At 47.3% G+C, this 13,861-nt stretch overlaps 1 protein-coding gene across 1 annotated transcript in view; it reads right to left on the bottom strand.

Annotated features, from left to right (window-relative positions):
- TAPT1 (transmembrane anterior posterior transformation 1) overlaps nt 1-13,861 on the bottom strand; it is a 79,033-nt gene that overhangs the window by 19,002 nt on the left and 46,170 nt on the right. The window contains exons 3-6 of the mRNA XM_006884519.1: nt 7,891-8,053; nt 5,757-5,892; nt 4,408-4,505; nt 4,172-4,241 (exon numbers count right to left, since the gene is read on the bottom strand). Coding sequence (XP_006884581.1) covers nt 4,172-4,241; nt 4,408-4,505; nt 5,757-5,892; nt 7,891-8,053 — 467 coding nt within the window. The remainder of the gene's footprint in view (nt 1-4,171; nt 4,242-4,407; nt 4,506-5,756; nt 5,893-7,890; nt 8,054-13,861) is intronic.

The following is a 13,861-nucleotide window of genomic DNA, read 5'->3' as shown; positions in this document are numbered from 1 at the left end:
CAATATTAATTATATTGCAAGTAACATTCTTATGAAAACATCTGCTTGTTTCCATGATGTCCTTAGAAAGATCAAAGTAGAAATAGTGTTTTCTAAATTGTGGTGATTATTGCTATTGCCTTCAAGTTGAGCATGACTCATAGCGACCCTGTGAACAAAAGGCCTGAAGCCCCTCTACAACCATCGAAATTTATCAAAGTTCAGAGGGTTTTTGGAGGCATGTTATTTAGGAAGTGGATGCCACTCCTGCTTCCAAACCTGTCATAGTATGTTATTGTTGTTATGTGCCATTGAGTCTCCTGTGATGTATAGTGACCCTGTGTACAGCAGCTCTGAACCCTTCTCTGTCCTGAACCAGTCTCACTAACTCTGACACACCAACCCCCATCACCCCAGTTGCTGTATCAGTCCATCTCATCTGGAGTTTCTCTCTCCTGCGCTGTCCGTCTACCCTTCCGAGCATGATGTCCTGGTCCAAGGACTGATCTCCCCTGGCCACATGCCCAAAGTAAGCAAGAACTTCAACATCGTGTACCATGGACTGTCCAAAGAATAAAGACATTTCCTTGGAAGGAGTCCACTTACGGCGACATGGGTGGTAAGACTAGATCCCACATGTTAGCAGGACATCATGCTTGGCAGAGGGTCAATGACAAAAAGGAAGCCCTTCGACAGTGGAGCGGACAGAATGGCTGTGACCGTGGCCTCAAGCACCACGGCACCTGGAGGACGTGTGGGTGGCTCTCTTGTGCTGTGAGTTGGAACTGACTGCATGCACCTCACAGAAACCCCACCAACACGCTTTCCTTAGATTTCTAGGCGTTAGCAATTACTTTGTCAATGGGAAGATACTCTCCGAAGTTATAAAGATTCAAAACCCAGTCACATAAATGGAACCCTCTGAACACACATGCAGGGGCCCCTCGTCATGGTCCCTGGGCTCCCCCCTCCTCAGGGCCTGCCCTCTGCTCTACCTTGCAGGTGTTACAGCCCGGTACCTCCTTCCGCAAGAACTACACCTCCTTGAGCATCACTGCGAGCATCCTGATACAACCTGGTTTTTTCCCTCTCTGACAGCTAAATCCATTGGTCCCATTTCAGACTCTTCCGTTGTCTTACTGCACACCACACAAAGCTGAGATTTCAGCCATTTCCTTGCCTGTATTTTCCCTGTTCTTCTCTTCTTCTATGACCTTGTATGGTATAACCTAGCCTTAGAGAAATGACTGTCACTGCCTGGTGACACAGTGGCTGTGGTTGGAGGAAAGCGCTCAGGTGTGTGAATGGCATCACCGATCCAGCCCTGCTAGAGGGCTCTCTGTGCTCGCACATCACCATAAGGAAGGCCAAGGCCACAGACACACTGGAAGGCCAAGGATGCAGACGCGCTGAAAGGCCGCAGGGTAACGCGTGTTGCCCTCTCGTCTTAAGGCCCTGTTGTAATGATTCTACTCTGCTATTACAGAGCAAAAGCGCCGATAATCACTGGCACATCACCCTAAGGTCAAGGCCGCAGACATGCTCATGGCCCACAGGGTAACATGGTCGCTCTGCACGTCTTAAGGCCCTGTTGTAATGATTCCATTCTGCTATTACAGAGCAAAAGCGCTGATAATCAAACACACTTCACCCTAAGGAAGGCCAAAGCCTCAGATGTGCTCAAGGGTTGCAGGGTAACGTGTGTCACTCTGCACGTTTTAAGGCCCTGTTGTAACGATTCCACTTCGCTATTAGCAAAAGCAGGCTCAGACCATGTAAACATGTTACCTTATGAACCTTCCAATGGGAAGCAACTCACGGCTAACCCTCCAGCAGGTTTTCAGGGGCTGTAAATTTCATAGGAGGAGACTTCTCTGCCCATAGATCACTGGTGGATTCAAACAGACTGCCTTTGGGTTGGCAGTACCACTCCTTAAGCTAAGCACTGGAACAACTCATGTAAACAGACAGAGCTACTTCCAAATATCCCACCTCCCCCGGAGCAGCCGTTTGCTGGCGCCGGCCCTAGTCCATGCACCCCCCCACCCTCCTGGAGACTGACACTCCGGATCTCCAGCTCTCAGCGGACGGCCTGGTTGATTCTGGAAAACCGAAACAAAGAGGCCGTCCATGTAGGCCCATTACACGCCAACGTACATGGCCTTCGAGCCTATCACCATTGGAAAGTGGGGTGCCGAGTGTATCCTAGGACCCCTGAAGGCCCCCTAGGCTTTTTTGTGGGATCTATAAGGGCAAATTCATTTTAGCATTTTAGACTTTCTCACTATCTCAAGAACATACAAGGGTGCAGAGGTCCAAAGTCTAATCAAGTTCCTGTAAACCACATGTGTGCCTTCGAAGCACCTTCTAAGATACACCTCTCCACTGATGCCCCTAACTGGGTGCCCCTAAGGCCCTCTACACACTCTTCCTCCCATGACGCCCTGGTACTGGGTGTCTTCTAAGATCCACCACACACTTCTCCCTTGATGCCCCAGGACTGAGTGCCCTCTAAGGTCTTCTACACACCCTCCCTCCGTTGATGCCCTGGTACCATGTGACTTCTAAGATCCACTTACACACCTCTCCCTTGATGCCCCAGGACTGAGTGCCCTCTAAGGTCCTCTACACACCTTCCCTCCCTTGATGCCCCGGTACTGTGAGCCTTCTAAGACCCACCACACAGCCTCTCTCCCTCGATGCCGCCCCATGACCTCAAAGACGTCAGCAAATCCAGGGGCTTCACTGTCCTCCACCTGCCGTGACTCAGGAACCACAGCCTCCAACACCTGTACAAACGCCCACAGGGTCAGAAAGACAAACTACATCCTCGTCTTCTCATGAGAACCATTGTGGAAATGAATTCCAAGAGGTCGTGGCTCGCCCGTGATGTTCTGGGAGCCGCACTCAGAACCACTGCCTTATGCTGCTCTGAGGTCATACCGACGTAAGAGTATGTTCTCAGAGGTGACGTCTGTGTTCTCACGCCTCCTCGGAGTAGAAGCAGGCAGTGAGCTCTAACTGGGAAAGCGGAGACTGTGGACAGAACCTGGGGCACATCACAATGCTGCTCTGGGAAGCTGTGGGAGGGACCACAGAAGTCACATGCTTCTTCCTGTTTCACAGTCCTCTCCTCTCCAAGGAACATCGTCATCTAGCTCACAGAAATTTCTAGATCAGTGAAAGGTTTCTGAAAGTACAGAAGATGCTATGCACGTGTTACTAAGTTCCATTACCTTAAACATGTAACAACAAAGTTAAGAAGGAAGCCAAGACAAGACACTGATGACTGCTGTTCTTAAGTGCTGTGAAGCCAGCTCTGACTAAACATAACACTGTCTGCTCCTTTTCCACCCTCACAACTGCGGCTGCGTCCTGCTGCGACTGTCACCATGACAATTCATCTCGCGGAAGGTCTTCTCTTTACCGATGATCTCCCACTTTGACCTTGTCTGAGGATTGGTCCCTCAGGATTAACGCCCTCAAAGCAGATGAGCGGAGTCTCACCATCCCAGCCTCGTGGGACACTGGGGTTCTCCGTCGTCCGAGGCAGATCTGTCCGCAGTTCCGGCAGCCCACAGTGTGTTCAGTACTCTCTGCTAACACCACCTGCCTTTCAACATCAATCTGCCTTATTCATTGCCCAGTTTTCACACACGTATGTTGGTTGTTGCTGCGTCCCCTCGAGGGGGAACACACTCACACCTCCAGTGGGTTTTCTGAGGTGGTAAACCGCACAAGAGTTGACTGTCCATCTTTCTCCTGTGAGGCAGCTGGTGGATTTGAACTGCAAGCCTTTGGGTTGAGAGTGCAGCTCCTTACTACTAGGCCAGTGGAGCACCCTATGCATGTTGTTAGGTGCCATCACGTCGACTCCTACACACAGAGATCCTAAATCAGATCTCCACCCTGCCAGACCCTGCACTGTCTCCACTGGGCGCAAGCCTACACTGTCCCACAGCGGGTGGTGACTTGCATCAGGCACGCCTCAGCCTTCAAAGTGACCTGTTAGCCTTTTAATCCTTTACAGAAGTCTTCTGCAGCAGATTTACCCGCGGTAGATTCAACACCATGGCCAAGTGCTCAAGTCAAAGCCACGGTGGCCCAGTTCTGAAATGTGACAGGAGTTTCAGAACCAACTGCAAATAATGCTGCCCTCACAGAGCTGCACGTGGGATAGCATCATACGTACCGCTGTTTGACATCTGAAAGAGGTTGTTCTTCTCAAACTTCTTGAAAACGCTTCCTTTAATTTCAACAAACTGAAAGAAGAAACAAAAACATCATGTTTACTAGTTTGTTTTCTTTATAAAAGGCCTGCCGTAGGTCAGAGAACTTCACCCGCTGGAATCCTGCAGCTACTGTAACCGTGCACGTTTCCTGCGTAGTTCACCATTTACAAACAGGCAGACGGTGCCTCATACTTACGTTATTAGACATCATGATAGTAAGCAGTGACTTGTTGTGAGAGTTAAAAGCTACGTTGAGGGTTGTTGCTTGAACCATTATAAGAATTGCATGCAGAACTGGCAGGAAATGGGTCAAGGAAAAAACGGAAGTCTGTTTTGATGTTACATTAACAGATACATTATAGAACCGTGAAGGTGTCCAGTGGTCAAGCACTGGGCTCTTAACCCACAGCTCTGTCTTCTGAACCCACCACCACTCCTCGGGAGAAAGATGCGGCAGTCTGCTTCTGTACGGATGAGAATTCTGGAAACTCGGTGGGGCAGTTTGCCTTTGTCCCACAGGCTCGGATGAACTGAACAGATGTGACAATGATAGGTTTAGTATACATGTCATGACTGGGAATAACGAAAGAAAAAGATGACCGCTTTCTGAATCAAGTGTTGCTGTTGTTGTTATGTGCTGTCGAGTCACCTGCAACTCTTAGTGACCCTATGTAAAAAGCTCTGAACTCTGCTCTATCCTGGGCCAACTTCACTGTCTCTGACACACCTACCCCCAGTACCCCAGGCACTGAATCAATCCACCTCACTGAGGGTCTTCCTCTCTTGTGCTGTTCCTCCACTCTTCTGAGCATGATGTCCCCTCTCCAAGGACTGGTCCCTCCATGAAACATGTCTAAAGTATGTCAGACAGAGCTTCAGAATCCTTGCCTCCAAGGAGCAGCCTAGTTTAACCCTCTCTAAGATGAACCTATTTGTCCTCCTAGCAGTCCATGGTATATTCAGTACTCTTCTCTAGCACCAGCGCTCAAAGGCATCAATTCTCCTTCTCATCAATTCTCCTTCTCTCATCCCTAGTGATGCACAGCAAGTAATCATGAAGACTGTGGCCTGGATCAGGCGCACCTTAGTCTCCAGACTGACAGCGTTGCTCTTTCGTACTTTATATAAGCCTTTTATTGTCCTATTCCCTCTAGTAGCTGTCAAACTCAGTATTCACTGTCACTCACTAACATTCAGTGAGTTCCCTGCCACAGCGACCCTCCATCGGGTTTCAGAGGCTGTAAATGACAATGGGAGGAGACTGCCCATCTTTCTTCCCTGGCGGACTTCAAGCACTGGAAACGGCCTCTGGGCCAGCAACTCAGCATGGGCTACACTACACGCTGGTTGTTCTCCAACTGGGCTGCTGGGTAGGCTTGAACCTTCAATCTTGTGTCAGGTGCTCAGTGCATAACTGTTGTCCCTCAGGGCTCCTGATCTATGTGTATGTACAGTTATGTGTTTAACTCTGGCAAACAGCTAACTGTCCGCGGTCATGTGGACTGTGCACTGACTGGCGGTCTGTTGGGCAGGCAGGAAGGATACAGACATAGAGCACGGCCATGAAGAAGTGTGGAATCACGCCGATGTGGGCCCTTTTCCTCTCTTTCGGCTCCGTGGCTGTCCAGTAGAGCGCATCCAGTATATCTTGCCCGAATGATGAAAACAGACGATCAGCTACCTGAAAAAAATGAGAAGATTCTGGAAAGGTCTTTCTTACTATTTCTGTGTTGCTAACATCCAGACCCACTCCAAACACAGCAGATGTGACTGGTAAACCCAGCAGTGGGCTCCAAAGGTGCTGGGGTCTCGTTCACTGGACTCCCTTTCACGCTGACTCAGAGAATGGCACCGTAGCTATACACCTGGACTAGACCCCACCTACGAACCTGTCCATAACAAGGTGGCAAGAGGTTACATAAAACACTGGCATTCCTCGAATTTTTAACTCCTTAAATCCAAACTCAAGATGTAAAGATTTCGTGACCAGCACAGAATTTGCCACTCTCCTCACATCTGAGAGCGTTCTGGTGGCTTCGTGGAAGGTGTTACACTGCTAATCCAAAGGTACGAGGTTCTAAGCTCCCAGCTGTTCTGTGGGCAGGTGGTAGGCGACGGTGCCAGGTTTGAGCTGAGGCAGCCTGGACACTTGTCCACGATGTCCAAACACTACACCCTCCATTGCAGTCTCTAATGGGATTAGTGTTATTCTGAACAGGACGGCACCACCGCCACCTGCAGAGGATGCTACGTCAGGGAGCACATGCTAACAAACTTGGAAGGAGGAAAAGCCGTCCTGGCCTCCACCCATCCTAGCCTGTCACAGGCGAGAGGCTGTAAGGAGACTGGGGTGGGCGCTGGCAGAAGAGCGAGCACCTCAGAAAGCAGAGAGGAGGTTGGGGGTGGGAGGGTGCTGTGGTTTTCTCTCTGTGACAGGGAGGGCACAGCGAGACCTGCTGGTCTCCTTCACACACTTCAACCCACACCACCGTGCATCCCACCTGGCCACAGGTCAGGCCAGCATGTGCACAGTGAGCCTAGAGCCATGACGCTGTGGTGAGGGCTTGAAGCAGCCTTCACTGAGTTTCCCAGCAGCCAGGACGGCTCCTCGGAGGCCGCGCTGAGCAGAGCTGAATGCCTTCATCCACCGCCAGTGCAGAGTCCAAGCAGGAGGGCTGGCGGTCCACCCACCCGTCTGCTCCCTGCGGAAAGTCCCCTCCCGGCTAACTTCAAATATGGGACACTTGTGCTCCTCTGCATATGTAGTACCGAGAACCCACCCAGGACGTAGTGCAGAGAAATGCATTTTGGATGTCTGATTTCACTATATAGCCTGTAACTAGTTGTCGTTGTGTGCCATCAAGTCAGAACCACCCACAGTGACCCTCCAGCGAGTTTTTAGAGGCAGTAAGTCACACGAGAGGAGACTGTCCATCATTCTCCAGCAGAGCGAATGGTGGATTCAAACCATATACCTTTAGTGGTGCAATGTAGCTTCTTAGCACTAGGCCACCAGAGCTGAGAAACGCAGTATCTCAGATCTGCAACGTCACATCTCATCACACAGTAACTACTATTTTGGAAAACACACCACACCAAAACAACTATGTTTTTGTAAAACAACCCAAAATGTTTTCTATAAAGTGAATATCTAACTGCTTAACTTTCTTTTTTGTACAAAAATGCACATTTTCCTATGTTGATTTCTTTAAAGTGGAATCTATTATACTTAAAACGTCAAGTGCTTAGAAAAACAATTATGTTCACTTGCTGTTTGTAAAATTCCAAAGCAAATCTGTTACAGCAATAATGTACAAACATAATGCTTTCTTTGTAATTCCTAAATTTCTGGCAAAAAAGTGTGCATGGCTTTCTAATAGATTTACAAAACAAATTTCGCCCATGTGCACAACTTACAATTTCAGGGGGTACTGATCCGGTCACATCTAGGTGGCAGGTGTGTCGGAGGAAACAGCACACCCCAAGAACCCACCACTCCGGCTGTGCCCCAGGGACTCGACTGTCTGACATACAGAATCCCACTGCCCCCTCCGGTCTGCTGACCCCGAATCCCCACTGTAAGATTTCCTGGGGCTTCTGCCCTGGAAGAGCGCCAGCACCATCAGGCCCGGCCTGTGCGGGATGGGGGCTGGACACCACGCGGGCGCCTCGGTCTCACCTCCAGCATGTTGTAGATGATGTAGAGTTTGATGACAGACTGCCCTCGGATCAGGTGGTACATCATGGAGTAGTCCACGTAGTGCATCATGAAATAGCAGATGACTAAAATGACGCCCTTCAAAATGTCACACACTTGGGCCGGCTGAAGCAAACGCCTGTCCCTGAAATACAGGGGAAGGAAAAAAAAAATAGAAAATTTCAGGTTCACTTTCACATCCGAGAAGAAATCACCCCTGCTGGGCACACACCGGCATACAGAGGTAATACTGAGAATTCAGGTGATCTTTTAAGTTTCAGCTATTAAGGAAAGCCACAGTAGAGGACTAAAGGACAGATTGAGCCTTTCTGGCCATGGACAGACTAGAAAGCTGTTGAAGAAAGATTATTAGAAATGGGTGAGCCTACCAAGGGGACATAGTGGTAAGGGACACTGGTGACTCTGAGGGTAGAGCGATGGAAGAAGGGATTTCCACGGTGACAGACAGGGTGAGTCGCCGCCCAATTCCAGGCCCTGCAGCCTTTAATCTTATCATAAAGTCCTGCAGCAACCAGTGTGCTCCTTAGAGGTAAGGATGGGGAAACTTCAGCTCACAGACTTTGGGTGTGTTGGTGGGGAAGGTAGAAGGGAGGCCCTTCAAAGTGACGAAATGACGCTGTGACCGAAACAATGACCTTTAACATAGCAGGCCTCATCATGACAATGGCACTGAATAGGGCTGAGTTCCAAATCACTGTGCACATGGCCACTGAGTCAACTCAACGGCGCTGAAATACAACACGTAGTGCAATCAAGGAAAAGCCAGCCACGTTTTCTTTGGGAGCTGCAGATGATCCACCAATTCAATTGTTTGTCTGTTTGGTTTTTTTGGGGTTTTTTTTTTGAGGTTAAAATAATAAAGATAAGTTTATTAAAAAGTTATATCCCTAACAGGACGGACCTCCCTCCTTGAAAGGAAGTGTGGAGAGAGGACTCCACCAATTCAACTGTAACAATATTTTCCAACATTTCCATTTAAAGGGTGTATTAATTTTCTAGTGGACCACTGGCATTTCTTCTGTCATACCCCTCAGTCACCTGTTTCCTTCCCAACCCTTGTTCACATTCAGCTCAGTGGCTCTTCAAACAACCTTTCTAGAATCCAACAATCTTCAACTCTCCCAAATCAGATGTAACTGGAAACGCTGTTTTCCAAGGCACCAGGGCTTCGGCCTCACTTCCTACAGTGTCCACTCTACCGTGTTTTCGGTTGGGTCTGAACTTGGTCGATGTGTTTACAGGTAGACTCTGAGCTACCATTACAGGGCAAAAGAGAGAAATCAGGTGACTGTGCCAGGAGGGATTAGCTGTTGCTGGCAAGACTGGGCTGAGCCTATGAGGCTGGACAGGCAGCAGGCTGGAAGCCTTCTTTCTTTTTTTATTTTTGTGTGAGTGTACCATCAAATTAGATCTGACTGGTATAGGAGGAGATTGTCCCTCCTTTCCCGGCAGAGCATCTGGTGGATTCGAACCGTGCACCTCTGGGATTGTAGTTGCAGCTCCTTGCCATAAGACCACCAGAGCTCCCCATGGAAGTCTTCTTAGACACGTACTTGAGACAGGCACCACGCAAAACTATGTGCAGGGATTGAAATTAGGATTTGGGGCACAATCACATCAAAGTCTACTGACCTTCTCTGTGACTCCTGACCCCAGTGCCTTTCCTCTTTCCCACTAGCTGCCCCTGTCCCTTGTATCCTATCCTCCAAAGATGTAGTTCAGAGCACAGGCCTCTGCTAGTTGACTCGAACTGAATTCTACACCCCTGACTGTGTGGATCATAATATATTATGGGAAGAGAATGGGAACACCAGAACATTTAATTATGCTCATGTGAAACCTACACCTAGACCAAGAAGCTGGGTCTCAACAGAGCAAGTGAACACTGCATGGTTTAAAATCAACAAGGGTGAGCATCAAGGTGGATCCTTTCTCCACACCTCGTTAACCTGTATGCTGACCGAATCATTGGAGAAGCTGAATTATATGAAGAAGAATGTGGCATCAGGGCTGGAGGAAGACTCATTAACAACCTGAGGAAGTAACACAGTCTGGTTTGTGGAAAGTAAAGAGGAAAATAGGGTAAGAGTGGACAAATAATGAACACTGCACGGGAACAGGTGAAGAAAAGAACTGTTTAAAAGGAATATATGATTAGGCATTACACGTATGACAAGAATCCAGAGTAAGAGGACTGGGGGAAGGAGGAGGGAGGTAAATGCGCAACAATGAATGAATATTAAAAAAAAAACAACACAAAAGTGAACTGGGGGAGAGGGAAGGGAGGGAGAGGAGGTAAAAATGTGCAACAATGAATGAATAAAAATGTAACTCTTCTGTAAATTTTCATTAAAATCATCATTAAAATAAAAAAGTACTTACAATGAATAAATCACTGATTGTATACAATTCTGTCACGTGATCTCCAGTTTGATTCCTATCACATGTTTTTCCAACTATAAGTCCTTCTCTGTTCCCAATTTTGCATTCCAGTCATCAACTATTGTAAATGGAGCTCGACTACATGTTTGGCCCATTTCAGAGTGCAAAAATTGGTAAAATTCTCAATTTCTTCGCCTTTGGCTTTGGTAAGTGCGAATATTTGAATAATAGCTATATTAACAGGTCTCCCTTGTATGTACATGGATAGCAGTATTCTAACACTCAGAGCCTTGTGCTTCACAATAGACACTGAAATGGTCTTCTTGACTATGAATGTAACACCAAACCTCCTCAATTTTTCCTTCCCGACACAATAGATTATAGGATTATCTGATCCAAAGTGGCCAACATTAGTCCATCTCAGGCCATTACCACCTAGGCTGTCCATCTTTCTGCTTTCCAGGTCATTGCGACAATGAACCACTTTCCTAGATTTAAACTTTGTATGTTTCATGTTCTACTTATTAATGTATCCTTGCAGCTACACAACTAATTTTCTTTTTTAAGTTATGCAGATGACAAAACCTTGCTTGCTGAAACTGAGGAGGACCTCAGTTTGCTGAGCGCTTGCTGCAGAGGGTCAAGGACTGCAGCTTCAGTATGGCTTGAGGCTCAATGTCAAGAAGACAAAGATTCTCAATACTGGGCCAACTGGCAGCATCAGGATGGATGGTGAAGAGATTGAGATTGTTCACAGCTTTAGTTTGCTTGGCTCCACAAACAACACTCTTGGCACCAGTAGCCAGGAAATTAAAAGATGTACTGCCATGGGAAAGTCTGCTGTTAGGGACCTCTCCAAAGTACTGAAGAGCAATGGTGTCACTCTGGAGACTAAGGTGTGTCTGATACGGGTAATGATCTTTGCAATCACTTGTTATGCATCAGAGAGTTGGACAATGACCAGGGAGGATAGAAGGAGAATTTGAGCTGTGGTGCTGGAGAAGAGTATTGAGGGTACCATGGACTACTAAGAAAACAAACAGATTCATCCTGGAAAGGGTTAAACCAGGCTGCTCCTTGGAGGCAAGAATTGTGGGGCTTCATGTGACATACTTTAGTCATGGTGTAAGGAGGGACCAGTCTTTGGAGAGTGACATCATGCTTGGTAGGGTGGAGGGACAGCGCAGGAGGGGAAGACCCTCTATGAGGTGGATTGATTCAGTGACTGGGATAATCGGGATGAGTGTGTCGGAGACAGTGTGGTTGGCACAGGATAGAGCAGAGTTTAGGGCTGTTGTACATAGGGTGGCTATGAGTCTCAAGTGAATCTAAGGCACATAACAACAACAACAACATTTTCCAATCTCAGAGTTTGTACTCTCAATGCTATATCTAACAATGTTCCTCTGTTATTTATAGTTTGCAAAGGCCGGTTATTCAAAAGTGGATGGCCAATGCTGCTTCTTTGTCTGTCGTAGACTAGAAGCTCCACTGAAACCCGTCCACCACGGGTGATATCGCTGGTATTTGAAATGCTGGTGGCGTGACTTCCATCATCACCGCAACCTGCAAGTCACTCGAGGACAGCAAACTGACAGACAAGTGCCGTATGCCCACGCTGTTGTTGGTAGGAGCTATCACGCAGACTAGGACTCACAGACACCCTATGAACAATGGATCCAAACCCTGTCTTATTCATGTCATCCTCATCATCTCTGCTACACGGGGTCCATGGAAACAGTCACAGCATCAAGTCATCTTGAAGGTCTTCCTATCTTTTGCTGACCCTTCACTTTTCTAAGCATGATGTGTTTTTCCAAGACTGGCCTCTCTTAATAACACGCCTCAAGGTATGTAAGAGGAAGTTTCATCATCCTTCCCGGGAAGGAGCCCACTGGCTGCACTTTCTCTGAGCCATATTTATTCTCTTGGCACTCCACTGTATAGTCAGTCAGTACCCTCCCCCAACACCGTAACTCAAAGGCATCGGTTCTTCGTCTTTCATCCTTAGTCACTGCCCAACCTTCACATGCATAGAGAATAACTGAAAACACTATGGCTTGGATCAGGTGCACCTTGTTGTTGTTGTTGTTATGTGCCGTCGAGTCGTTTGCGACTCATAGCGACCCTATGTACAACAGCCCTAAACCCTGCTCTATCCTGTGCCAATCTCATTGCCTCTGACACTCCCATCCCGAGTACCCCAGTCACTGAATCAATCCACCTCATAGAGGGTCTTCCCCTCCTGCGCTGTCCCTCTACTCTACCCAGCATGATGTCCCTCTCTAAAGACCTGTCTCTCCTTACAACATGTCCAAAGTATGTCAGACGAAGCCCCAGAATCCTTGCCTCCAAGGAGCAGCCTGGTTTAATCCTCTCTACGATGAATCTGTTTGTTTTCTTGGCAGTCCATGCTACATTCAATACTCTTCTCCAGCACCACAGCTCAAAGGTGTCAATTCTCCTTCTATCCTCCCTAGTCATTGTCCAACTCTCTGATGCATAACAAGTGATTGCAAAGACCATGGCCTGTATCAGGCGGACCTTAGTCTCCAGAGAGACACTGTTGTTCTTGAGTATTCTGGAGAGGTGCACCTTAAGTCTTTAAAATGATGTCATTAGCTTTGTTCACAATAGAAAAGAGTTGGAAACAACCCAAATGCCCATAAACAAATGAATGGATAGAGAAGCTCTGGTATATTCACACGATGGAATACTATGCTGCACTGAAAAACAAGGAACACATGAAATATTATACAAAATGGGTGACCCTGGAGGGCATTATGCTGAGTGAAATATCTTAGTCACAAAAGGAGAAATACTGCATGAGGCCACTGTTGTAAAGTGGAACTGACATTGGGGGTGTAGGGGAAACTAAGGGAAAAGGGGATAAGTATTGTTTACTGCATTGAAGCAGATGAGGGAGAGAACTGTTTAAAAAGGATATACGATTAGGTATTATTGGCATGACAAGGGTCCAGAGTGAAAGCTGCACAGAGGAGTGGACTGGGGGCAGGAGAAGATTGTTTAACAATTAAACATTTTTTTTTTTTACTTTTCAAAGAGAAATGTGAACTGGGCGGGGGGAGGAAAGTGTCCAACAATGAAGAAATGGAAATCCAAAGTCTCTGTAAACTTTCATTAAAACAAAACAAAACAAATCAATAAAACATGATGTTGCTAAAAACAAGTAAGTATACATATACAGAGCACTCAAGTTGCCTCTCCCATCTACGTAACTGACAGTACAGATCAGAACTGTGTCAACAAGGGTAAACCATGAAACAAGGAAACATACACACATCGCAAGACAAACGTGAATGCCAGGGGAAAGGGGTGCTGGCCTCTGACCAAGGCAATCACTTCACAGTCTGAAGTTAAGCATAAACATCTTTAATTGAATCCTACCCAGATCTGATGGCACCTACAACACCAGATCGTAAAAACAGCAGAAGCTGTGGTATATTCGCACAATGGAATACTATGCTGCATTGAAAAACAAGGAACTCATGCAATATTATTCAAAATAGGTGACCCTGGAGGACATTAT

Source organism: Elephantulus edwardii, unplaced genomic scaffold (genome assembly GCF_000299155.1).
Source record: "Elephantulus edwardii isolate Elephantulus edwardi_28Jun2011 unplaced genomic scaffold, EleEdw1.0 scaffold00035, whole genome shotgun sequence".
Lineage (NCBI taxonomy): Eukaryota > Metazoa > Chordata > Mammalia > Macroscelidea > Macroscelididae > Elephantulus > Elephantulus edwardii.
This window is presented reverse-complemented; position numbering and strand designations above follow the sequence as displayed.